This window comes from Pseudophryne corroboree, chromosome 1, assembly GCF_028390025.1.
Source record: "Pseudophryne corroboree isolate aPseCor3 chromosome 1, aPseCor3.hap2, whole genome shotgun sequence".
In the NCBI taxonomy this organism is placed as follows: Eukaryota; Metazoa; Chordata; class Amphibia; order Anura; family Myobatrachidae; genus Pseudophryne; species Pseudophryne corroboree.
Window position 1 is genome coordinate 1,117,480,321 of NC_086444.1, and position 27,630 is coordinate 1,117,507,950.

A 27,630-nucleotide genomic window follows, 5' to 3' on the forward strand; every position below is an offset into this window, starting at 1 on the left:
GGTAAGCATCCTTGATGTCCAGGGACACCATATAGTCCCCTTCTTCCTGGTTCGCTATCACTGCTCTGAGTGACTCCATCTTGATTTGAACCTTTGTATGTAAGTGTTCAAAGATTTCAGATTTAGAATAGATCTCACCGAGCCGTCTGGCTTCAGTACCACAAATAGTGTGGAATAATACCCTTTTCCTTGTTGTAGGAGGGGTACTTTGATTATCACCTGCTGGGAATACAGCTTGTGAATTGTTTCCAATAATGCCTCCCTGTCGGAGGGAGACGTTGGTAAAGCAGATTTCAGGAACCTGCGAGGGGGAGACGTCTCGAATTTCCAATCTGTACGCCTGGGATACTACTTGTAGGATCCAGGGGTCCACTTGCGAGTGAGCCCACTGCGCGCTGAAACTCTTGAGACGACCCCCCCCACCGCACCTGAGTCCGCTTGTACGGCCCCAGCGTCATGCTGAGGACTTGGCAGAAGCGGTGGAGGGCTTCTGTTCCTGGGAAGGGGCTGCCTGCTGCAGTCTTCTTCCGTTCCTCTACCCCTGGGCAGATATGACTGGCCTTTTGCCCGCTTGCCCTTATGGGGACGAAAGGACTGAGGCTGAAAAGACGGTGTCTTTTTCTGCTGAGATGTGACTTGGGGTAAAAAGGTGGATTTTCCAGCTGTTGCCGTGGCCACCAGGTCCGATGGACCGACCCCAAATAACTCCTCCCCTTTATACGGCAATACTTCCATGTGCCGTTTGGAATCTGCATCACCGGACCACTGTCGTGTCCATAAACATCTTCTGGCAGACATGGACATCGCACTTACTCATGATGCCAGAGTGCAAATATCCCTCTGTGCATCTCGTATATATAGAAATGCTCTATAGTCAATAAAATACTGTCCCTGTCAAGGGTATCAATATTTTCAGTCAGGGAATCCGACCAAGCCACCCCAGCGCTGCACATCCAGGCTGAGGCGATCGCTGGTCGCAGTATAACACCAGTGTGTGTGTATATACTTTTTAGGATATTTTCCAGCCTCCTATTAGCTGGCTCCTTGAGGGCGGCCGTATCTGGAGACGGTAACGCCACTTGTTTTGATAAGCGTGTGAGCGCCTTTTCTATCGGGGGAAACCCACGCATCATCACACACTTCAATTAATTTATCTGATTCAGGAAAAACTACAGGCAGTTTTTTCACACCCCACATAATACCCTTTTTTGTGGTACTTGTAGTATCAGAAATATGTAACACCTCCTTCATTGCCCTTAACATGTAACGTGTGGCCCTAATGGAAAATACGTTTGTTTCTTCACCGTCGACACTGGAGTCAGTGTCCGTGTCTGTGTCGACCGACTGAGGTAATGGGCGTTTTAAAGCCCCTGACGGTGTTTGAGACGCCTGGACAGGTACTAATTGGTTTGCCGGCCGTCTCATGTCGTCAACCGACCTTGCAGCTTGTTGACATTATCACGTAATTCCCTAAATAAGCCATCCATTCCGGTGTCGACTCCCTAGAGAGTGACATCACCATTACAGGCAATTGCTCCGTCTCCTCACCAACATCGTCCTCATACATGTCGACACACACGTACCGACACACAGCACACACACAGGGAATGCTCTGATAGAGGACAGGACCCCACTAGCCCTTTGGGGAGACAGAGGGAGAGTTTGCCAGCACACACCAAAACGCTATAATTTTACAGGGACAACCTTATATAAGTGTTTTCCCTTATAGCATCTTAATATGTAATAATATCGCCACAAAAATGCCCCCCCTCTCTGTTTTAACCCTGTTTCTGTAGTGCAGTGCAGGGGAGAGCCTGGGAGCCTTCCCACCAGCAGTTCTGTGAGGGAAAATGGCGCTGTGTGCTGAGGAGAATAGGCCCCGCCCCCTTTTCGGCGGGCTTCTTCTCCCGTTTTTCTGACAACCTGGCAGGGGTTAAATACATCCATATAGCCCCAGGGGCTATATGTGATGTATTTTTAGCCAGCATAGGTACTTTCATTGCTGCCCAGGGCGCCCCCCCAAGCGCCCTGCACCCTCAGTGACCGTTGGTGTGAAGTGTGCTGAGAGCAATGGCGCACAGCTGCAGTGCTGTGCGCTACCTTAAGAAGACTGGGAAGTCTTCAGCCGCCGATTTCTGGACCTCTTCTCTCTTCAGCATCTGCAAGGGGGTCGGCGGCGCGGCTCCGGTGACCCATCCAGGCTGTACCTGTGATCGTCCCTCTGGAGCTAGTGTCCAGTAGCCTAAGAAGCCAATCCATCCTGCACGCAGGTGAGTTCACTCCTTCTCCCCTAAGTCCCTCGATGCAGTGAGCCTGTTGCCAGCAGGACTTACTGAAAATAAAAAACCTAACAAAACTTTTACTCTAAGCAGCTCTTTAGGAGAGCCACCTAGATTGCACCCTTCTCGGCCGGGCACAAAGATCTAACTGAGGCTTGGAGGAGGGTCATAGGGGGAGGAGCCAGTGCACACCACCTGATCCTAAAGCTTTTACTTTTGTGCCCTGTCTCCTGCGGAGCCGCTATTCCCCATGGTCCTGACGGAGTCCCCAGCATCCACTTAGGACGTCAGAGAAATGCTATTACGTTTTGTATGCTTTACAATACACACTGTTTTCTTTACAGTGTGTTCCCATGACAACCGGAGCCGGGCGGGTGACGTCACTTCTGGCGCGACGGGAGACCCGCGACCGGAAGTGCCACTGCGGGACGCCGGCCGGGAGCGTGGGACACACACTGGTTTGCACAGGAGGGTCACAGGCTTGTTTTCTTATAAATATCACTGTTTTTTGCATGTTTAATTGTCTGAGGAAGGGGATAATACCCCGAAACGTAACCATTAAATTGGCCCAGTGGGGTCTTTTTTGCCCTTAACTTGCCTGGTGAAAGTCTCTGAGTGCCGCCCATACAAAGGATATATATATATATATATATATATATATATATATATATATGTAAGGCAACGGTGGTTGGCAGTCCAGACACAAAATAAGCACAGACGTTGGCAAGCAGTGGTAGTCAGGACTACCACTGCTTGCCAGCATCAGTGCTTATTTTGTGTCTGGAGTGCCAACCACCGTTGCCTTACACATTATTCCCCTGCCGGGGTGGGTGAGACACACGACCTGCTGTTGTACTTTTGTGAGTGCCGGACATTCCTTGCTAGATAGATATATATATATATATATATGTGTATATATAAACATACATGCATATATACACTGCTCAAAAAAATAAATGGAACACTTAAACAACACAATGTAACTCCAAGTCAATCACACTTCTGTGAAATCAAACTGTCCACTTAGGAAGCAACACTGATTGACAATCAATTTCACATGCTGTTGTGCAAATGGAATAGACAACAGGTGGGAATTATAGGCAATTAGCAAGACACCCCCAATAAAGGAGTTGTTCTGCAGGTGGTGACCACAGACCACTTCTCAGCTCCTATGCTTTCTGGCTGATGTTTTGGTCACTTTTGAAAGCTGGCGGTACTTTCACTCTAGTGGTAGCATGAGACGGAGTCTATAACCCACACAAGTGGCTCAGGTAGTGCAGCTCATCCAGGATGCGAGCTGTGGCAAGAAGGTTTGCTGTGTCTGTCAGCGTACTGTCCAGAGCATGGAGACGCTACCAGGAGACAAGCCAGTACATCAGGAGACATGGAGGAGGCCATAGGAGGGCAACAACCCAGCAGCAGGATCGCTACCTCCGCCTTTGCGCAAGGAGGAACAGGAGGAGCACTGCCAGAGCCCTGCAAAATGACCTCCAGCAAGCCACAAATGTGCATGTGTCTACTCAAACGATCAGAAACAGACTCCATGAGGGTGGTATGAGGGCCCGACGTCCACATGTGGGGGTTGTGCTTACAGCCCAACACCGTGCAGGACGTTTGGCATTTGCCAGAGAACACCAAGATTGACAAATTCGTCACAGGCGCCCTGTGCTCTTCACAGATGAAAGCACTTTCTCACTGAGCACATGTGACAGACGTGACAGAGTCTGGAGACGCCAAGGAGAACGTTCTGCCTGCAACATCCTCCAGCGTGACCGGTTTGGCAGTGGGTCAGTAATGGTGTGGGGTGGCATTTCTTTGGGGGGCCGCACAGCCTTCCATGTGCTCGCCAGAGGTAGCCTGACTGCCATTAGGTACCGAGATGAGATTTTCAGACCCCTTGTGAGACCATATGCTGGTGCGGTTGGCCCTGGGTTCCTCCTAATGCAAGACAATGCTAGACCTCATGTGGCTGAAGTGTGTCAGCAGTCCCTGCAAGACGAAGGCATTGATGCTATGGGCTGGCCTGCCCGTTCCCCAGACCTGAATCCAATTGAGCACATCTGGGACATCATGTCTTGCTCCATCCACCAACGCCACGTTGCACCACAGACTATCCAGGAGTTGGCGGATGCTTTAGTCCAGGTCTGGGAGGAGATCCCTCAGGAGATCATCCGCCACCTCATCAGGAGCATGCCCAGGCGTTGTAGGGAGGTCATACAGGCACGTGGAGGCCACACACACTAAGCCTCATTTTGACTTGTTTTAAGGACATTACATCAAAGTTGGATCAGCCTGTAGTGTGTTTTTCCACTTTAATTTTGAGTGTGACTCCAAATCCAGACCTCCATGGGTTAATAAATGTGATTTCAATTGATCATTTTTGTGTGATTTTGTTGTCAGCACATTCAACTATGTAAAGAACAAAGTATTTAATAAGAATATTTCATTCATTCAGATCTAGGATGTGTTATTTTAGTGTTCCCTTTATTTTTTTGAGCAGTGTATATATATATATATATATATATCAATCACACACCATTTTTATTGTTTGCTATTGCAGGTGAGCGTTGTTGTGGGGAAGAAAACTTTGTTCCTGTTCAATCTGAATGACCCGGACAACCCAATAGAACTGGCCTTCCAACAGCGCTATGGCTCCATTGTGTCCCATAGATGGTAAGAGTCTTGGTTCTCATTGGTTACATGCAGTGTGCGTTTCTCTTTAGGGTTGTCTCATTCTGGACCTATCTGGTAATAGAAATTCAGAGAATTAGTTTACACATGTTTGCAAACACGTGTTTAAGCTGCTACGCCACTTCAAGGCTTCTCCAATGTCAGCAGTCCTAACACTCCATAATAGCAGTGCCCACATAGGGCCATGTAATTTGTCACAGTAGGCCTCATGATAAAGGCTATTACTAAAACACATCCAGACAGAGAGCTAACTTACCCAGGAGCCACCCCGAGGATCTCCCATTGGCACTACAAGGAACAGCATGCCTTCCAAATACTGCTCCCATTCAATGCCTCTCGCACACAAGCAGACAAACAATGGTAGTTGCTCGGTCATTCCTGGAGATAATTGTGTATCAGGTGCTGCAAAGGGGGAGGGGTCACAGACACACAGAGAGGGGGAAGGGGTTGTAAATCCCATCCTACATTTCCCTTCAGCACACTAAAAATTACCTGTAACCATACCTGACCACCCTTACCCGGGTCATTCCCAGGTCCGACCCTGGTAGCTACCCGCGTAGGATTCCTGGGTCACTCGACCCGGGGTTTTTTTGATAGTGGAGATAGCACTCTAGAAAAAACCCGGGTCGAGTGACCTAGGAATCCTACCCGGCTAGCTAGCAGGGTCGGAACCGGGAACGATGCCTGCCGCCGTGCCAAAGTCCAGGTTTTTAAGCTAGTGGAAAAGAGGAAAGATGAGGCTGATAATATACAGTTCTGTGTCAAACATTGACTTGTATAAAGCTGTTTATGATGCAAGTCATTAACATGATCAGCCTATTAATGCATTTCACCTCTGATATCTACCTATCTAATTATATTTATCTATTTTTCCATCTAACTTTATTTGCATGTAACATTTACAATAAGCTTATTTCTCTTACGTCCTAGAGGATGCTGGGGTCCACATTAGTACCATGGGGTATAGGGGGTCATTCCGATTGTGCTAAATTTAGCACAGCTAAGATCATCTTCCCTGACATGCGGGGGGATGCCCAGCACAGGGCTAGTCCGCCCCGCATGTCAGTCCGGCCTTCCCCCGCACAAATACAAAAGCATCGCACAGCGGCGATGCCTTTGTATTTGAGGAGTAACTCCCTGCCAACGCAGCTCCTGCGGCTGGCCGGGAGTTAATTGTCGCTGCCACTGGCCGCAGCAGCTGCGTGAGACGTCACGCAGCCGCCGCAGCCCGCCTTTCCCCAACGGTCCGGCCACGCCTGCGTTGGCCGGACCACTCCCCCTAAATGGCGGCTTAACGCCACCGTCCAGCCTCCTCCCGCCCAGCGGCGATCGCTAGGCAATGAAGGCTGTCATGCGCCGGCGCACTACGGCGCCGGCGCATGCGCAGTAACGACCCGATCACAGCGACAAACTGCAGCGAGAGATCGGGTCGGAATGACCCCTATAGATGGGTCCACTAGGAGCCATTGGCATTTTAAGAGTTTGAGAGTGTGGGCTGGCTCCTCCCTCTATGCCCCTCCTACCAGACTCAGTTTAGAAAATGTGCCCGGAGGAGCCAGTCACAGGTAGGGGAGCTCTCCTGAGTTTTCCTAGTAAAATGTTGTTTTTAAGAGTTTTTTGTTTTACAGGGAGGCTGCTGGCAACAGCCTCCCTGCAGCGAGGGACTAAGGGGGGGAGTAGTGTCCGCCCTGCGGGGTTTGAGCCACTGTCTCCGCTAACTGGACCCTGAGCTCCAGAGGGGTCTGATCGTTCTCCGCCACAGGGGACCGCTCACCCCGGCAGCATGCCGCCACCCCCTTGCAGAGCTGAAGAATCGGTGGCGAGTGAGACATCGACCCCCCTAGCAAGCGGGGGGTCGGTGTGAAGATGGCGGGCAACAAGGTAGGAGTGCAGTATTAACTGCGCTCCAGGGATGGCTCAGCGGTACATGCTGCGGCGCTGTGAGGGGAGCCATGAGCCAGCGCTACACCCTACACTGGTCCAGAAGCCTGTCGGGGTCCCAGGATCTCAGCCAGCAGTAAATCCTCAGGCCAGTATAATCAGAAGAAGAGCGGGAAGACAGCGCCATTTTGGGGGTGGAGCTTCTCCTCAGAGCGAACCCAGCAGCGTTTCAGCGCCATATTCCTGCCTGCACAGCGCTGAACAGGAAAGAAGGTCCCTCCAGAGCAACTCCAGCTATCTGTAAACGGTACCAGGGGGTTGTAAAGGGGAAGGGGGGGGGGGTCTGCAATACGACTGGGTATCCTATTAAGGTGCACAGTCAGCGCTGACAAGGGGTCTCCCTTTGGTAAAAGCGCTGTGTGTGGGTTGGCTCCAATCTCTGTGTCTCTCTTGCCATTCTTGGGGGGGGGGGGGGGGGAACTCTGTCTGCCCTCACCTGTGTGTGTGTGTGTGGAGTGTTTGGTGGTCTACTTTAGCTATGTCCAGGGACACTGTCATATGCTGCAGAGAATATGTCCTCACAGGTTGATCCCATTCCATGTAATCAGGATTGCACTGGTTTAGCACAGATTCCAGCAAGGGAACCTGAATGGTTTTCCTCTATCAAATCTTGAATTACTCAGATTTCTTACAGGGTTGCGAGTAATGAGTCTGCAACCCAGGTATTACAGAACTCCATGGCAGTATGGCCCGATTCTGGTACCTCAGGATGCCCAGCTATATACCCCCAAAAACGTGCGCTTGTTAACATCACGCAAGATGACACGGATACCGATTCTGATACCACAGACTGTAATGGAGATGTGTTGCGGGGGTCTGCCTCTCTTGAAAGGGGGGGCAATTAATGATAGAGGCTATCAGGGATGTGTTAAATATAAATGATACCACACCTGAGCAGGTTGAGGAGGCTTATTTCACTGAAAATAAGAAAGCCTCGCTAACCTTCCCTGCGTCAAAGGAATCGAATGCTATATTTGAGAAAGCATGGGAAAACCCGGAGAAAAAATTCTAGATCCCTAAAAGGGCGTTTCCTTTCCCTGAGGAGGATAGGAAAAAATGGGAAAATCCGCCTATTGTTGACGCATTTGTGTCCAGACTCTCAAAAAAGGTGGTTTTACCCTTTCCAGGATCTACTGCCTTAAAGGAGCCGGCTGATAGAAAAATTGATAATACACTTAAATCAATGTACACTGCTTCAGGGGCCATATTACGTCCCACTATTGCTAGTGCATGGATTGCAAGGACTATAGTAAAGTGGTCGGCTACCTTACTAGAGGATTTGCATACGATGGATAGAGGGGATGTTGAATTGTTTTTGCGTAACATTCACGATTCAGCAGGTTTTATGGTAGAATCCATGAAAGACCTGGGTTCCATGGCTGCGGGAATATCTTCCATGTCTGTTTCAGCTCCTCGGGGACTTTGGCTGCGCCAGTGGTCGGCCGACGCGGAATCCAGAAGGAGTGTGGAGTCCCTACCTTACACAAGTCAGGCTTTCTTTGGGGAAGCTCTTTGGGAAAGCTTTGGATGCGTGGATATCCACGGCTACAGCGGGTAAGTCTCCGTTTCTTCCCTCAGCTGCTCCTGCTCCGAAGAAATACTTCTCTTCATCAGCATCTCAGTCCTTTCGGCCTAACAAGCCTAGAATTTCCAAACCGTCCAATACCTTCTTTAGGGGAGCTCGAGTTAAATCCAAGAAAACTGCTGCTGCAGGTTCCCAGGAACAAAAGCCTGCTTCCAGGACGCCAAAGTCCTCCGCATGACGGTGGCCCGCTCGGCCTGGAGGTGGGCCAATGGGGTCGAGACTTAGACATTTCAGTCATGTCTGGGTATAGTCTGGCCTGGACCCCTGGTTGATAGATATTGTGTCCCAGGGATACAGGCTGGAATTTCAAAATCTCCCTCCTCACCGATTTTTCAAATCAGGCTTGCCAGTTCTACTGGCAGACAGAACTGTACTACAAGAAGCTGTCCAGAAGTTGGTGTAGGCACAGGTCATTGTACCAGTTCCTTCTCATTTACAAACCACAGGTTACTGTTCAAACCTTTTCGTGGTACCGAAACCGGATGGTTCGGTCAGGCCCATTCTGAACCTAAAATCACTGAACCCCTTTCTAAAGGAGTTCAAGTTCAAGATGGAGTCTCTCAGGGCGGTGATATCAGGTCTGGAAGAGGGGGAATTCCTGGTGTCCCTGGATATCAAGGATGCGTACCTCCACATTCCGATTTGGCTGCCGTATCAGGCTTATCTCCGTTTCGCATTATTGGACTGTCATTTTCAGTTCCAGGCCCTGCCATTCGGCCTCCCAACAGCACCGAGGGTGTTCACCAAGGTGATAGCAGAGATGATGGTTCTCCTCCGCAAACAAGGGGTGAACATCATTCCATATCTGGACGATCTGCTGATAAAGGCATCGTCCAAGGAGAAGCTTTTGCAGTCCATTCTCACAAAGCACCTTCTCATGGTTGGATTCTGAATCTCCCAAAGTCACATTTGGAACCGACCCAGAGGTTGTATTTTCTGGGGATGATCCTCGACACAGAAGTGCAGAGGGTGTTTCTTCCGCAGGAAAAGCCATTGGTGATACAAACAATGGTCCGGGATGTCCTGAAGCCAGCCCGGGTGTCAGTTCATCACTGCATTCGCCTTTTGGGAAAGATGGTGACCTCTTACGAGGCTCTCCAATACGGGAGGTTCCATGCTCGGGCCTTCCAATTAGATCTCCTGGACAAGTGGTCAGGATCTCATCTCCACATGCACCAGAGTATTCGTCTCTCGCCAAAGGCCAAGATTTCACTTCTGTGGTAGCTCCAATTGCCTCACCTTCTGAAGGGCCGCAGGTTCAGGATTCAGGACTGGGTCCTTCTAACCATGGATGCGAACCTTCGGGGCTGGGGCGCAGTCACTCAGGGGGAAACATTACAAGGAAGGTGGTCAAGTCTGGAAGCCGGCCTGCCCATCAACATCCTGGAACTAAGAGCCATCTACAGTGGTCTTCTTCAGGCGGCCCATCTTCTAAGAAATCGGGCCATTCAAGTGCAGTTGGACAATGTAACGACAGTAGCCTACATAAGCCGACAGGGCGGAACGAAGAGCAGAGCTGCAATGTCAGAGGTGACAAGAATCATCCTCTGGGCAGAAAGACACGCGTTGGCGCTGTCAGCAATCTTAATTCCGGGAGTAAACAACTTGGAACCAGACTTCCTCAGCAGACACGATCTCCATCCAGGGGAATGGGTTCTCCATCCGGAGGTGGTCAAGGAAATTACAGACCTTTGGGGGTTACCACAAATAGACATGATGGCCTCTCGTCTCAACAAGACGCTTCAACGCTATTGTTCCAGGTCGAGGGACCCACAAGCAGTGGCAGTGGACGCCCTGGTGTCTCTGTGGTTGTTCCGGTCGGTGTATGTGTTTCCACCTCTTCCACTCATTACAAGAGTTCTAAAGCTCGTAAGGAGATCAAGGGTTTAGGCGATCCTCATTGCTCCGGACTGGCCAAGGCGGGCTTGGCACGCGGACCTTCTGAATCTCTTGCAGGAAGAGCCGAGGCCTCTTCCTCTTCGGGAGGATCTGCTGCTGCAGGGACCGTTCGCCTATCAAGACTTACCGCGGCTGCTTTCGACGGCATGGAGGTTGAACGCCTGATACTAGCTCGGAAGGGCATTACGAAGAAGGTCATTCCTACCCTTATACAGGCTAGGAAAGGGGTAACGTCTAAACATTACCATTGTATTTGGAAGAAATATGTTTCTTGGTGTGAATCCAAGAAGTTTCCTATGGTGGTATTTCAACTCGGACGTTTTCTCCTCTTCCTGCAAGCAGGTGTGGATATGGGCCTGAGGTTGGGATCTGTGAAGGTCCAGATTTCGGCCCTCTCCATCTTCTTCCAGAAACAATTGGCTACCCTCCCTGAGGTTCAGACTTTTTTGAAGGGAGTTCTTCACATCCAACCTCCCTTTGTACCGCCTACGGCGCCTTGGGACCTTAACGTGGTGTAGCAGTTTATCCAGTCAGGTTGCTTTGAGCCTCTACAGGAGGTTGGGGTCAAATTTCTTACTTGGAATGCGGTCACATTGTTGGCCTTAGCTTCTGCTAGACATGTGTTGGAATCAGGGGCTTTGTCCTATAAAAGTCCTTACTTGATCTTCTACGACCGAAGATAGAGCTGAGCTCCGGACACGTCAGCAGTTTCTTCCGAAGGTTGTGTCGGCATTTCATATCAACCAACCTATTCTGGTGCCAGTAGCTACTGACTCCTCAATTATATCAAAGTCCTTGGATGTTGTAAGGGCTCTGAAGATATATGTGAAAAGAACTTCTCGTCACAGAAAGTCAGACTCTGTTTGTCCTATATGATTCCAAGAAGATTGGGTGTCCTGCTTCTAAGCAAACTATTTCTCGCTGGATTCGGTTCACTATCCAGCATGCTTTCTCTAACGTCCTAGTGGATGCTGGGAACTCCGTAAGGACCATGGGGAATAGCGGGCTCCAAAGGAGGCTGGGCACTCTAGAAAGATCTTAGACTACCTGGTGTGCACTGGCTCCTCCCACTATGACCCTCCTCCAAGCCTCAGTTAGATTTCGTGCCCGGCCGAGGTTGGATGCACACTAGGGGCTCTCCTGAGCTCTTAGAAAGTTATAGTCTTAGAATTTGTTCTTTTCAGTGAGACCTGCTGGCAACAGGCTCACTGCAGCGAGGGACTAAGGGGAGAAGAAGCGAACTCGCCTGCTTGCAGCCGGATTGGGCTTCTTAGGCTACTGGACACCATTAGCTCCAGAGGGATCGACCGCAGGCCCAGCCTTGATGTTCGGTCCCGGAGCCGCGCCGCCGTCCCCCTTACAGAGCCAGAAGCAAGAAGATGGTCCGGAAAATCGGCGGCATGAAGACTCAGTCTTCACCAAGGTAGCGCACAGCACTGCAGCTGTGCGCCATTGCTCCTCTCACACACTTCATACTCCGGTCACTGAGGGTGCAGGGCGCTGGGGGGGGGCGCCCTGAGGCAGCAATAAAAACACCTTGGCTGGCAAAAATACCTCAATATATAGCCCCAGGGGCTATATATGAAGTAAATACCCCTGCCAGAAGTCCATAAAAAACGGGAGAATAGGCCGCGAAAAAGGGGCGGAGCCTATCTCCTCAGCACACTGGCGCCATTTTCCCTCACAGCTCCGTTGGAGGGAAGCTCCCTGGCTCTCCCCTGCAGTCTACAAGGGTTAAAAAAAGAGAGAGGGGGCACTAAATTTAGGCGCAGTATACATTATATATATAGATATAAAGCTATAGGGGACATAACTCAGTTAGTCCCTGCAGTATATAGCGCTCTGGTGTGTGCTGGCATACTCTCACTCTGTCCCCCCAAAGGGCTTTTGTGGGTCCTGTCCTCGTTTAGAGCATTCCCTGTGTGTCTGCGGTGTGTCGGTACGGCTGTGTCGACATGTTGAATGAGGAGGCTTATATGGTGACGGAACAGAGGCCGATATATGTGATGTCGCCCCCTGTGGGGCCGACACCAGAGTGGATAGAGAGGTAAAAGGTATTAACCGACAGTGTCAACTCCTTACATAAAAGGGTGGATGACGTAACAGCTGTGGGACAGCCGGCTTCGCAGCCCGCGCCTGCCCAGGCGTCTCAAAGGCCATCAGGGGCTCAAAAACGCCCGCTCTCTCAGATGGCAGACACAGATGTCGACACGGAGTCTGACTCCAGTGTCGACAAGGTGGAGACATATACACAATCCAATCCGTGACTTGATCCCGGCAATAAAAAATGTGTTATACATTTCTGACTTTAACCTCTATAAATGGGTTTTAGGTTTGGGGAGAAAAAACAGGCAGTGTTTTGTTCCCCCATCAGATGAATAAATGAAGTGTGTGAAAAGCGTGGGTTCCCCCGTTAAGAAACTGGTAATTTATAAAAAGTTACTGATGGCGTACCCTTTCCCGCCAGGAGGATAAGTTACGCTGGGAGATATCCCCTAGGGTGGATAAGGCGCTCACACGTTTGTCAAAAAAGGTGGCACTGCCGTCTTAGGATACGGCCACTTTAATAGGTACCTGTTGATAAAAAAAACAGGAGGCTATCCTGAAGTCTGTATTTACACACTCAGGTACTAGACTGAGACCTGCAGATAGTGCTGCTGCAGCGTGGTTGGTGACCCTGTCAAACAGGGATAATAGTTGGCAAACATAAAAACATATTAAAGACGTTGTCTTATATATGGGGGATGCACAGAGGGATATTTTGCCGGCTGGCATCCAAAATAAATGTAATGTCCATTCTGTCAGGAGGGTATTAGAGACCTGTCACTGGACAGGTGATGCTGACTTAAAAAGCGCATAGAGAGCCTTATAAGAGTGAGGAATTATTTGGGGATGGTCTCTGGGACCTCGTATCCACAGCAACTGCTGGGAAGAAATAATTTTACCTCTGGTTTCCTCACAGAAAAAGGTACAGTCCTTTCGGCTTCAGAAAAGCAAGCGGGTCAAATGGCGCTTCCTTTCTGTACAGAGACAAGGGTAGAGGGAAAAAGCTGCACCAGTCAGCCTGTTCCCAGAATCAAGATTCTTCCCCCGCCTCCTGTGAGTACACACCATGACGCGGGTGCTCCACAGGTGTAGCCAGGTACGGTGGGGGGCCGCCTCAAAAATTTCAGCAATTAGTGGGCTCGCTCACAGGTGGATCCCTGTTTCTTCCAAGTAGTATTTCAGGGGTACAAGCTGGAATTAGAGATGTCTCCCCCCAGCCGTTTCCTAAAATATGCCTTGCTGACAACTCCCTCAAGCAGGGAGGCTGTGCTAGAGGCAATTAATAAGCGGTATTCCCAGCAGGTAATACTCAAGGTGCCCCTACTTCAACAAGGACGGGGTTACTATTCCACACGGGTTGGGGTACCGAAACCGCATGGTTCGGTGTGACCCATTTTATATTTAAAATCCTTGAACATAAAAAAATTCAAGTTCAAGATGGAATCGCTCAGGGCGGTTATTGCAAGCCTGGACGAGGGGGATTACATGGTATCCCGGGACATCAAGGATGCTTTCCTGCATGTCCCCATTTACCATCCTCGCCAGGAGTACCTCAGATTTGTGGTACAGGATTACCATTACCAAGTCCAGACACTGCCGTTTGGACTGTACATGGCACCGAGGGTGTTTTATCAAGGTAATGGCCGAAATGATGATACTCCTTAAAAAAAAAAAAAAAAAAAAAGGGAGTTGTAATTATCCCGTAATTGGACAATCTCGTTATAAGGGCGAGGTCCAAGGAGCAGTTGGTAGTCGGGGTAGCACTATTTTGGAAAGTGCTATAACAGCATAGGTGGATTCTAAACAGTCCAAAGTCACAGCTGGTTCCTATGACATGTCTACTGTTCCTGGGGATGGTTCTGGACATAAACCAGAAATAGTGTTTCTCCCGGAGGAGAAAGCCAAGGAGTTGTCATCTCTAGTCAGAGACCTCCTGAAACCAAAATAGGTAGCGGTGCATCATTGCACGCGAGTCCTGGGAAAAATGGTAGCTTCTTACGAAGCAATCCCATTAGGCAGGTTCCATACAAGAACTTTTCAGAGGGACCTGTTGGACAAGTGGTCCGGATCGCATCTTCCGATGCATAGGCTGATAACCCTGTCTCCAAGGACCAGGGTATCTCTACTGTGGTGGCTGCAGAGTGCCCATCTTCAAGAGGGCCGCAGGTTCGGCATACAGGACTAGGTCCTAGTGACCATGGATTCCAGCCTTTGAGGCTGGGGGGCAGTCACATAGGGAAGAAACTTCCAGGGACTTTGGTCAAGTCAGGTTATTTCCCTACACATAAATATTCTGGATCTGAGGGCCATTTACAATGCCCTGAGGCCAGCAAGGCCTCTGCTTCAAAACCAGCCGGTACTGATCCAATCAGACAACATCACGGCAGTCGCCCATGTAATCAACAGGGCGGCACAAAAAGCAGGATGGCGATGGCAGAAGCCACAAGGATTCTCCGATAGGCGGAAAATCATGTGTTAGCACTGTCAGCAGTGTTCATTCCCGGAGTGGACAACTGGGAAGCAGATCTTCTCAACAGACACGACCTCCACCCGGGAGAATGGGGACTTCCTCCAGAAGTCTTCCAATAGGATTGTACACCATTGGGAAAGGCCACAGGTGGACATGATGGCGTCCCGCCTTAACAAAAAGCTATAAAAGATATTGCTCCAGGTCAAGGGACCCTCAGGCGATAGCTATGGACGCTCTGGTAACACCGTGGGTGTACCAGTCGGTTTAGGTGTTCTCCCCTCTGCCTCTCATACCAAAGGTACTGAGAATAATAAGAAGGCGAGGAGTAAGAACGATACTCGTGGATGGCCAAGAAGAGCTTGGTACCCAGAACTTCAAGAATTTATATCAGAGGACCCATGGCCTCTGCCACTCAGTCAGGACCTGCGGCAGCAGGGGCCCTGTCTGTTCCAAGACTTACCGCGGCTGCGTTTGACGGCATGGCGGTTGAACGCCGGAAAGGGTATTCCGGAGGAAGTAATTCCTACGCTTACTAAAGCCAGGAAAGAGGTTACAGCAACTCATTATCACCGCATATGGCGAAAATATGTTGCATGGTGTGAGGCCGAAAGGGCCCCAACAGAGGAATTTCAACTAGGTCGATTTCTGCATTTCCTGCAAGCAGGAGTGACTATGGGCCTTAAATTGGGTTCCATTAAGGTACAGATCTCGGCTCTGTCGATTTTCTTTCAAAAAAAGAACTAGCTTCAGTACCTGAAGTTCAGACATTTATAAAAGGAGTGCTGCATAGTCAGCCCCCGTTTGTGCCTCCTGTGGCACCTTGGGATCTCAACGTGGTGTTGAGTTTTCTTAAAATCACTTTGGTTTGGTGGGGCGTGGCCACGGCAGCTCAGGAGTAGGAAGCAGATCCCGGGAGCTCCCTGGATAAAACATCCTTATATACCATCCTGATACCCTCTGGTGTGCCAAACCACCCTGTTTCCCTTCACTGTGCTGCAGGGCACCGGCAGGCGACTTCCCCGCTCTCCCTGAGGTCTGTACGGCCGCGGCGGCACACTTCCGGATCCGAGGCCTATACCTCCTCCGGATCCCCGGCCTCAATTTTGGCGTCTCCCGGCCGCGCTGTGTCCGGAGCCTTGGAGGCGGCCTGCTGTCACCGCTGGACGCCGCGGAGAGGTGTGGAAGCAGCGGCTGGTCCCCCTCTTGATTGTGGGCTGTAATCTGTGGCCCCGAACACCGGAGCACACCCAGCAGCTCCTGGAAGGGGGAAGAGGGCTCTGTATGTTGCAGCCATTTCATGATCAGCTGCATGGCCCCAGTGCTCTGGACTGCTACTCCAGGACATAAAGGGGATATTATTCTCATTTAAAGGCTGCCTGATCTGCAACTGGTGAGTGACTTTTACCTCCTGGGATCAATTTATATTTTGCCTGCATCTGCTATCTCATTTTACATACTAAAAGACTGCATCGCTCCTGATCTCCCCTATACTCTGAGACGCTGCCAATACCTTATTTTATACTTACCTATTACTCAGACGACCAGCTGTGGATGTATTTCTGCTTATTACAACCTTAAAAATTTATTATTGCCGTCTCCTTCTATATTTCTGACCTAAAAATATACCGGAGTGTTTGTTACTACCCATTGCCCGCCATGGTTCGGGACGGCCAGCGCGCGGCGGCGGCGGCGAAGCTGGAGAAATTTGTCAGACAACCTAATCCACCTAACATACGGGCCTCGCAGGCTGCTACGCACGGGGCCTCTCCGTCCCACTCCTACTCCCCATCTGCATCAGCTGCTGAATCCCCTAACACACCAACAGCTCCATCCCTTCAACAAGTGCTGGAGGCAATAGCAGGGTCGGAGCAGCGTCTTTCAGATAAGATGGAGAAAGTGCAGTGTGATCTCTCACTGCTTCGGCAGGACGTCCAACGCATACGAGAGAGAGTGGGAGAGGCAGAAACCCGTGTCTCGAATCTGGAGGATATGTGCGGTCCTATGAAACAGTGCATTTCCACGGTAACCCAGCAAGTAACATCCCTTCAATCCAAGATACTAGACATGGAGGGAAGGCTGCGTAGAAATAATGTGCGTTTTGTTGACCTGCCGGAGAAGGAGGAGGGCTCCCAGCCTGAGGCCTTCCTAGAGTCATGGCTTAAGGAATTGTACGGCGTTGAATCCTTCACGGCACAGTTTACGGTGGAGCGTGCACATCGAATACCATCTCGTCCTCTACCTCCTGGCGCCCCTCCGCGCACCTTCATCGCCAAATTTCTGCATTATAGGGATCGTGACTCGGTCCTCCGTTTGGGACGCACAAAAGGCCCTCTTGTCAGGAATGGAGTTACCGTGTCAGCTTTTCCTGATTTTGCCGCGGACGTCCAGAAGGATCGAGCCCAGTTTATGCCTATCAAGAGGCGCCTCAGAGACCTGAACCTCTCCTACTCTATGCTGTTTCCTTCCCGCCTTAGGGTGGTAGCGGACGGGGAAACCAAATTCTTCAATTCCCCCAGAGAGGCGGCCCAATGGCTGGACGGATATGCACCGGGAGCGCGCCAGCTAGCCCCGGACTGAGGCCCTGCATAGTATAATGTTTGGGGGGGATCACCGGAGGCCTCTACCCATTGTCCAGGGAGCCCCCCCTTGGCGTTGGTGGCTCAGGATTTTTTTTTCTTTTTCTTTCTTATTCTTGCTCGCTTGATCTGGTTGAGGGCTTTGCCTGAAATTAGCATTTGAGAGTTGGATTTGATTGTTTGGGATTTAAGTATGCCGAAGTTAGGGGTGGTATACGGGGAGGGAGGGGGAGATCAACGAGCAGCTTGTTGCGGTTCCTTCTGCAAGTTTTTTTCTTTCTATAGTTTGTTATTTTTCTCATGCTTCAATTTGTTTTTGAGTATGTTTTTTGTTGTTGTGGGAAGTATGTTTGATGCATTGGACACTGTCGTATAAGTTTCAGGGTTTGAGTATTATAGCACTGTTCCTGCTCGTATTAGCGATTTCCAGGAACACTCCCTGGGTTGTTCCTCTAGGTTACTACATAGCATACTACCAGGTCTATGGCTAATTTGAAATTTCTGACATGGAATGTTCGAGGTTTAAATAATAAGATAAAACGTTCCTTAGTTTTGACTACACTTCGGAAATATGGCCCGGATATTGCGTGTCTCTGCGAGACTCGCTTGGAAGGGAATAGGTTACTGTCACTTAGAAGACCCTGGGTGGGCTGGGCCTATCACGCTTCTCACTCCTCTTCCTCCAGGGGAGTGTCAATCCTGATAAGGAAATCGGTCCAATTTGAGCTGGTGTCGGTCAAAACTGATCAGTACGGTCGTTTTGTGTTCCTTGACTGTAGATTAAGTTCCCAACCCTACTACATACTGGCGGTTTATATCCCCCCCCCCTTCTCGTACGATGTGCTACAGCAGGCTGCTTCATTCATAGCCTCCTCCCCGGACACCCCGGTGGTCTGCTTGGGTGACTTTAACAATGTTACTAATTTAGCTTTAGACAGATGGCGCTCTCCGCAGGCTGCTGGGGTGCGCTCTAGTCCTACTAAATTTGCTGATTTTCTGAATAATTTGCAGTGGGTGGATGTGTGGAGAGTTCGACACCCTACTACTAGCCAGTTTTCATGCTTTTCTGGCACGCATGGTTCGTTCTCCAGAATCGACCTGACCCTGCTGTCCCCCGTTCTTCTCCCCAGGGTGGTTGACGTCCAGTATGAGGCCCGGGGTATATCTGATCACTCCCCTGTGGTGTTGACTCTCGCTGTGGAGAGACAGAGGGGACATTCATATTGGAAACTTCATCCTTCCTGGCTGTTACAAATGGGTGACTGCTCTGACCAGGCGACTCAGTGGGAGGGCTATTTTAATGACAATGTGGGCTCGGCCTCGGGAACAGTGGTCTGGGATTCGTTTAAGGCCTTCCTGAGGGGTACGTATATTAGACGCATTTCTGCCCTTAAAACGTCCTGCAGGGAAAGAGAGCGAACCCTTGAGAGTGACACCAGAAATTTGGAATCTAGATACTTGGTAGATGGCACCCCTGCACTGAAGATACGCTGGCTGGCGGCCCAGTCGGCTTGGGTGGCTCATCTGTCTGATAAAAACTCGCGCTCGCTTCTATTCCAGGCTACTAATATTTATATGCAGGGCGATAGGCCAGGTGGCCTGCTGGCCCGCTTGGTGCACAGTGACCGCCCAGGATCTACCATTGCCCAGATGACCGGTAGCGATGGCTCCCTTGTGAACACCACGCCGGACATTGCGCAGCTATTCCGCTCTTACTATGCTGAGGTCTACAGTTCACAACTGGTAGACTCGGCATCAGACATCTCCGCTTATTTAAGAAATATTCCCCTACCCACACTCTCCTCGGAGGCCTCTGAGGTGTTGGAGGCACCCCTGACTCTGGATGAGGTAACGGCAGCTATTGGCTTGTCTCCCAACGGCAAGGCACCGGGCTATGATGGCATCCCCTCAGAGGTATACAAGACCCACATTGATTTCTTTGGTCCTCGGCTTCACGCCCTATATTCAGATATTTTTGTTAATGATCAACTTCCCCCCTCTATGGCGGAGGCGGTTATTATAGTAATCCCGAAGCCCGGAAAGGACCCTAAATCCCCAGAATCCTATAGACCGATATCATTGATTCCCACCGACGCTAAGATTCTGGCCAAGATTTTAGCTGTTCGACTTAACACAGTAATCACCTCCATTATCCACTCCGACCAGACTGGCTTTATGCCAGGGATGTCCACTTCTATTAACCTACGTAGATTATATACCATTTTACAAGTCCCGCATGACTTTCCCTCCGACTCGGTAGTGGTCTCACTGGATGCCGCTAAGGCATTTGACAGTATTGAGTGGTCCTATCTATGGGAAGTCATGACATGTATGGGATTCGGACCTAATTTTATAAGATGGGTTAAATTACTTTATCAACACCCGACCGCCAGGATCTCGGTGAACGGCTATGTATCTCCCTCGTTCCGCTTGTATCGCGGGACCAGACAGGGATGCCCTCTGTCCCCAACCCTGTTTGCCCTGGCCATCGAGCCTTTAGCCTGTCTAATAAGGTCCCATCCGGGTATAGTGGGCATTCATACTGGCCCTCGGGAGGACAGGATTGCCCTCTACGCGGACGACATGCTGCTGTTCTTGCAGGATTACACCAAGTCTATGCCTATATTGTTGCAATTGATTGAGGAGTTCGGTGAATACTCAGGCCTTCATATTAACTGGTCTAAATCCTCCATTATGCCTGTGATTGGCCCCCCCCCTGCTGTTCCTAAAGTCTCCCTACCGCTATGTTGGACGGCGAAATTTAAATATCTTGGGATTCAGGTAACCAATGATCCCTCTGACTTTACACCTTTGAACCTTGATCCGATCATGCAACAGGCTGCTCGTAAATCTAAGACTTGGTGTAAGCTTCCATTGACTGTATCTGGCAGGGTCAGCCTCGTGAAAATGATATTACTACCTAAGATTCTATATGTGATTCTTCAATCCCCTGTATATATTCATCCATCCTTCTTTAGAAAATCACTTTGGTTTGAACCACTAATAACCGTGGATCTGAAATATCTCACATGGAAGGTGGTTATGTTATTGGCCTTGGCTTCTGCCAGGCGAGTATCAGAATTGGCGGCTTTGTCTTGTAAAAGCCCTTATTTGATTTTCCATATGGATAGGGCAGAATTGAGGACTCGTCCCCAGTTTCTCCCTAAGGTGGTGTCAGCGTTTCACCTGAACCAGCCTATTGTGGTGCCTGCGGCTACTAAGGATTTGGAGGACTCCAAGTTGCTAGACGTTGTCAGGGCCCTGAAAATATATGTTTCCAGGACGGCTGGAGTCAGAAAATCTGACTCGCTGTTTATCCTATATGCACCCAACAAGCTGGGTGCTCCTGCTTCTAAGCAGACTATTGCTCGTTGGATTTGTAGTACAATTCAGCTTGCACATACTGTGGCAGGCCTGCCACAGCCAAAATCTGTCAATGCCCATTCCACAAGGAAGGTGGGCTCATCTTGGGCGGCTGCCCGAGGGGTTTCGGCTTTACAACTTTGCCGAGCAGCTACTTGGTCAGGGGCAAACACGTTTGCAAAATTCTACAAATTTGATACCCTGGCTGAGGAGGACCTGGAGTTCTCTCATTCGGTGCTGCAGAGTCATCCGCACTCTCCCGCCCGTTTGGGAGCTTTGGTATAATCCCCATGGTCCTTACGGAGTTCCCAGCATCCACTAGGACGTTAGAGAAAATAAGAATTTACTCACCGGTAATTCTATTTCTCGTAGTCCGTAGTGGATGCTGGGCGCCCATCCCAAGTGCAGTTTATCTGCATTACTTGTACATAGTTATTGTTAACTAAATCGGGTTATTGTTGAGCCATCTGTTGAGAGGCTCTATTGTTTCATACTGTTAACTGTGTTTCATATCACGAGTTGTACGGTGTGATTGGTGTGGCTGGTATGAGTCTTCAAAATCCTTCCTTATTGTGTACGCTCGTCCGGGCACAGTACCTAACTGAGGCTTGGAGGAGGGTCATAGTGGGAGTAGCCAGTGCACACCAGGTAGTCTAAGATCTTTCTAGAGTGCCCAGCCTCCTTCGGAGCCCGCTATTCCCCATGGTCCTTACGGAGTTCCCAGCATCCACTACGGACTACGAGAAATAGAATTACCGGTGAGTAAATTCTTATTTATTCCACGGCAGGACTGCCATGTACAAAATCTGTTAAGGCCCACTCTACTCGTAAGGTAGGGTCTTCCTGGGCGGCTGCCTGGGATGTCTCGGCATTGCAACTTTGCCAAGCTGCAACTTGGCCTGGGTCGAACACGTTTGCAAAGTTTTACAAATTCGATACTTTGGCCTCTGATGATCTGAAGTTCAGTCAATCAGTTCTGCAGGAGCCTCCGCGCTATCCCTCCAGTTCTGGGAGCTTTGGTACATCCCCATGGTACTAATGTGGACCACAGCATCCTCTAGGACGTAAGAGAAAATAGGATTTTGGTTACCTACCGGTAAATCCTTTTCTCGTAGTCCGTAGAGGATGCTGGGCGCCCGCCAGCGCTTCGTTTTCCTGCAAACGTTATCTGGTTCAGTAAGACTTTGTTTAGTTGAGTACTGCATTGTTGCTTGGTAAGTAATGTTTCAGCAGTTGTTGAGTTTTCAAGCTAAGCTAGCTTGATGTGCCTTGTATGTGTGAGCTGGTATGAATCTCGCCACTATCTGTGTTAAATCCTTCTATCAAAGATGTCCGTCTTCTCGGGCACAGTTTCTAGACTGAGGGGTATATGCAATTGCGGTCGAATTCTGGCTGGAATTCGACCGTTTTTGGATTCAACACAATTCGACAGGCGAAACCCTCCCGCCGGGACCCGAATTCAACATATTCAATAAATAACGGATTCGACAGTCCCGCTGTCGAAAAACGGACCAATTGACGAATAGTGGGCGACTTCATGGACGGCACAAAAGTGTTCAATAAATCCCGAAAAAAAATGTGTGGGGTCCCCCCTCCTAAGCATAACCACCCTCGGGCTCTTTGATCCGGTCCTGGTTGTAAAAATATGGGGTGGGAAATTACAGGGGGGACAAAAGACGTAGGGGTCCCCCGTATTTTTAACACCAGCACCGGGCTCCACTAGCCAGAGAGATAATGCCACAGCCGGGGGACACTTTTATATTGGTCCCTGCGGCCGTGGCATTAAATCCCCAACTAGTCAACCCTGGCCGGGGTACCCTGGAGGAGTGGGGACCCCTTAAATCAAGGGGTCCCCCCCTCCAGCCACCCAAGGGCCAGGGGTGAAGCCCGAGGCTGTCCCCCCCATCCAAGGGCGGCAGATGGGGGGCTGATAGCCTTTTGTGACAAAAAAAAGAATATTGTTTCTCTAACGTCCTAAGTGGATGCTGGGGACTCCGTAAGGACCATGGGGATAGCGGCTCCGCAGGAGACTGGGCACATCTAAAGAAAGCTTTAGGACTAACTGGTGTGCACTGGCTCCTCCCCCTATGACCCTCCTCCAAGCCTCAGTTAGATTTCTGTGCCCGACGAGAAGGGTGCACACTAGGGGCTCTCCTGAGCTTCTTAGTGAAAGTTTTAGTTTAGGTTTGTTATTTTCAGTGAGACCTGCTGGCAACAGGCTCACTGCATCGAGGGACTAAGGGGAGAAGAAGCGAACTCACCTGAGTGCAGAGTGGATTGGGCTTCTTGGCTACTGGACATTAGCTCCAGAGGGACGATCACAGGCCCAGCCTGGATGGGTCCCGGAGCCGCGCCGCCGGCCCCCTTACAGAGCCAGAAGAGCGAAGAGGTCCGGAGAAATCGGCGGCAGAAGACGTTCCTGTCTTCAATAAGGTAGCGCACAGCACTGCAGCTGTGCGCCATTGCTCTCAGCACACTTCATACTCCGGTCACTGAGGGTGCAGGGCGCTGGGGGGGGCGCCCTGAGACGCAATAAAACATGATAAAAATACCTTACATGGCAAAAAAATACATCACATATAGCTCCTGGGCTATATGGATGCATTTAACCCCTGCCAGAATATACAGAAAAACGGGAGATAAGGCCGCCGGAAAGGGGGCGGAGCCTATCTCCTCAGCACACTGGCGCCATTTTCCCTCACAGCTCAGTTGGAGGGAAGCTCCCTGGCTCTTCCCTGCATACACTACAGAAAGGGTTAAAAAAAGAGAGGGGGGCACTAATTAGGCGCAGTATTAAAACATACAGCAGCTATAAGGGGAAAAACACTTATATAAGGTTATCCCTGTATATATATATATAGCGCTCTGGTGTGTGCTGGCATACTCTCCCTCTGTCTCCCCAAAGGGCTAGTGGGGTCCTGTCCTCTATCAGAGCATTCCCTGTGTGTGTGCTGTGTGTCGGTACGTTTGTGTCGACATGTATGAGGAGAAAAATGATGTGGAGACGGAGCAGAGTGTCTGTAACAGTGATGTCACCACCTAGGGGGTCGACACCTGAGTGGATGTACTGTTGAAAATTACGTGACAGTGTCAGCTCTGTATAAAAAAACAGTGGTTGACATGAGACAGCCGGCTACTCAGCTTGTGCCTGTCCAGACGTCTCATAGGCCGTCAGGGGCTCTAAAGCGCCCGTTACCTCAGATGGCAGATACAGACGCCGACACGGATACTGACTCCTGTGTCGACGGTGAAGAGACAACCGTGATTTCCAGTAGGGCCACACGTTACATGATTGAGACAATGGAAAATGTTTTATACATTTCTGATAATACGAGTACCACCAAAAAGGGGTATTATGTTCGGTGAGGGAAAAACTACCTGTAGTTTTCCTGAATCTGAGAAGTAAAATGAGGTGTGTGATGATGCGTGGGTTTCCCCCCGATAACAATTGATAATTTCTTAAAAAGTATTGGTGTATACCCTTTCCCGCCAGAGGTTAGGGTGCGTTGGGAAACACCCCCTAGGGGGGATAAGGCGCTCACACGCTTATAAGAACAAGGGCTCTACCCTCTCATGAGATGGCCGCCCTTAAGTATCCTGCTGATAGAAAACAGGAGGGTATCCAAAAATGTATTCACACACATACTGGTGTTATACTGCGACCAGCAATCGCCTCAGCCTGGAGGTGCAGTGCTGGGTTGGCATGGTCGGATTCCCTGACTGGAAATATTGATATCCTAGATAAGGATAGTATATTATTGCCTATAGAGCATTTAAAAGATGCATTTCTATATATGCATGATGCACAGCGGAATATTTGCCGACTGGCATCAAGTATAAGTGCGTTGTCCAATTCTACCAGTAAAATGGTCAGGTGATGCGGATTCCAAACGGCATTTGGAAGTATTGCCTTTGAAAAGGGACATTTGGGGTCGGTCTTTTAGACCTGGTGGCCACGGCAACAACTGGGAAATCCACGTTTGTACCCCAGGTCGCCTCTCAAAATAAGACGCCGTATTATCAGGCGCAGTCCTTTGTTGGCAAGCGGACAAAAGGTTCCTCTTTTCTGCTCGTGACAGAGGGAGAGGGAAAAGGCTGAAGAGATTAGCCAGTTCCCAGGAACAGAAACCCTTTCCCGCCTCTGCCAAGCCCTCAGTATGACGCTAGGGCCTTACAAGCTCAGGCACGGTGGGGGCTCGTTCTCAATGAATTTCAGTGCGCAGTGGGCTCACTCGCAAGTAGACCCCTGGATCCTTCAGGTAATATCTCAAGGGTACATATTGGAATTCGAGACGTCTCCCCCTCGCCGTTTCCAAAAGTCGGCTTTACCGACGTCTCCCTCTGACAGGGAGGCAGTTTTGGAAGCCATTCACAAGCTGTATTCCCAGCAGGTGATAATCAAGGTACCCCTCCTGCAACAGGGAACGGGGGTATTATTCCACACTATTGTGGTACCGAAGCCAGACGGCTCGGTGAGACCGATTCTAAATCTAAATCTAAAATCTAAAATCTTTGAACACTTACATGCAGAGGTTCAAATTCAAGATTGAGTCACTCAGAGCAGTGATTGCGAACCTGGAAGAAGGGGACTACATGATGTCTCGGGACATCAAGGATGCTTACCTTCATGTCAAAATTTACCCTTCTCACCAAGGGTACCTCAGGTTATGGTACAGAACTGTCACTATCAGTTCAGACGCTGCCGTAGGGATGGTCCACGGCACCCCGGGTCTTTACCAAGGTAATGGCCGAAATGATATCCCTTCGAAGGAAGGAAATTTTAGTTATCCCTTACTTGGACGATTCCCTGATAAGGGTAAGATCCAGGGAACAGTTGGAAGTCGGTGTAGCACTATCTCAGGTAGTGTTGCGGCAGCACGATTGGATTCTCAATATTCCAAAATCGCAGCTGGTTCCGACAACTTATCTTCTGTTTCCTAGGGATGTTCCTGGACACAGTCCAGAAAAAAGGTGTTTCTCCCGGAAGAGAAAGCCAGGGAGTTATCCGAGCTAGTCAGGAACCTCCTAAAACCGAACCAAGGCTCAGTGCATCAATGCACAAGGGTTCTGGGTAAAAATGGTGGCTTCCTACGAAGCAATCCCATTCGTTAGATTCCACGCAAGAACTTTCCAGTGGAAACTACTGGACAAATGGTCCGGGTCGCATTTGCAGATGCATCAGCGGATAACCCTGTCACCAAGGACAAGGGTATCCATCCTGTGGTGGTTGCAGAGTGCTCATCTTCTAGAGGGCCGCAGATTCGGCATTCAGGACTGGGTCCTGGTGACCACGGATGCCAGCCTGCGAGGCTGGGAGCAGTCACACAGGGAAGGAATATCCAGGGCTTAGGGTCAAGCCTGGATACATCACTTCACATAAATATCCTGAAGCTAAGGGCCATTTACAATGCTCTAAGCTTAGCAAGACCTCTGCTTCAAGGTCAGCCGGTGTTGATCCAGTCGGACAACATCATGGCAGTCACCCACGTAAACAGACAGGGTGGCACAAGAAGCAGGAGGGCAATGGCAGAAGCTGCAGGGATTCTTCGCTGGGCGGAAAATCATGTGATAGCACTGTCAACAGTATTCATTCCGGGAGTGGACAACTGGGAAGCAGACTTCCTCAGCACGACCTCCACCCGGGAGAGTGGGGATTTCACCCAGAAGTCGTCCACATGATTAAAAAACTCGACAGGTATTGCGCCAGGTCAAGAGACCCTCAGGCAATAGTTGTAGACGCTCTGGTAACACCATGGGTGTACCAGTCAGTGTATGTGTTCCCTCCCCTGCCTCTCATACCCAAGGTACTGAGATTGATAAGATGGAGAGGAGAAAGCACTATATTCGTGGCTCCGGATTGGCCAAGAAGGACTTGGTAACCGGAACTTCAAGAGATGCTCACGGAGGATCCGTGGCCTCTACCTCTAAGAAGGGACCTGCTCCAGCAAGGACCCTGTCTGTTCCAAGATTTACCGCTGCTGCGTTTGACGGCATGCCGGTTGAACACCGGATCCTGAAGGAAAAAAGGCATTCCGGATGAAGTAATCCATATCCTGATCTAAAGCCAGGAAGGATGTAACCGCAAAAACATTATCACCGCAATTGGCGAAAATATGTTGCGTAGTGCGAGGCCAGTAAGGCCCGACGGAGGAAATTCAACTGGGTCGATTCCTACATTTCCTGCAAACAGGAGTGTCTATGGGCCTGAAATTGGGGTCCATTAAGGTTCAGATTTCGGCCCTGTCAATTTTCTTCCAAAAAAGAACTAGCTTCAGTCCCTGAAGTTTAGACGTTTGTAAAAGGGGTACTGCATATACAGCCTCCTTTTGTGCCTCCAGTGGCAATTTGGGATCTCAATGTAGTTTGGGTTCCAAAAGTCACATTGGTTTGAACCACTTAAATCTGTGGAGTTAAAATATCTCACATGGAAAGTGGTCATGCTGTTGGCCCTGGCCTGGGCCAGGCGCGTGTCAGAATTGACGGCTTTATCCTGTAAAAGCCCTTATCTGATTTTCCATTCGGACAGGGCGGAATTGAGGACTCGTCCTCAGTTTCTCCCTAAGGTGGTTCCAGCGTTTTCACCTGAACCAACCTATTGTGGTGCCTGCGGCTACTAGGGACTTGGAGGAATCCAAGTTGCTGGATGTTGTCAGGGCCCTGAAAATATTCCAGGACGGCTGGAGTCAGGAAATCTGACTCGCTGTTTATCCTGTATGCACCCAACAAGCTGGGTGCTCCTGCTTCTAAGCAGACTATTGCTCGTTGGATTTGTAGTACAAT

General features: G+C 49.9%; 1 protein-coding gene across 1 annotated transcript in view; it reads left to right on the plus strand.

Moving 5' to 3' along the window:
- The window catches only part of WDR19 (WD repeat domain 19), a 237,992-nt gene that overhangs the window by 88,412 nt on the left and 121,950 nt on the right, over positions 1 to 27,630 (plus strand). The window contains exons 8-9 of the mRNA XM_063957071.1: positions 4,840 to 4,953; positions 19,048 to 20,137. Coding sequence (XP_063813141.1) covers positions 4,840 to 4,953; positions 19,048 to 20,137 — 1,204 coding nt within the window. The remainder of the gene's footprint in view (positions 1 to 4,839; positions 4,954 to 19,047; positions 20,138 to 27,630) is intronic.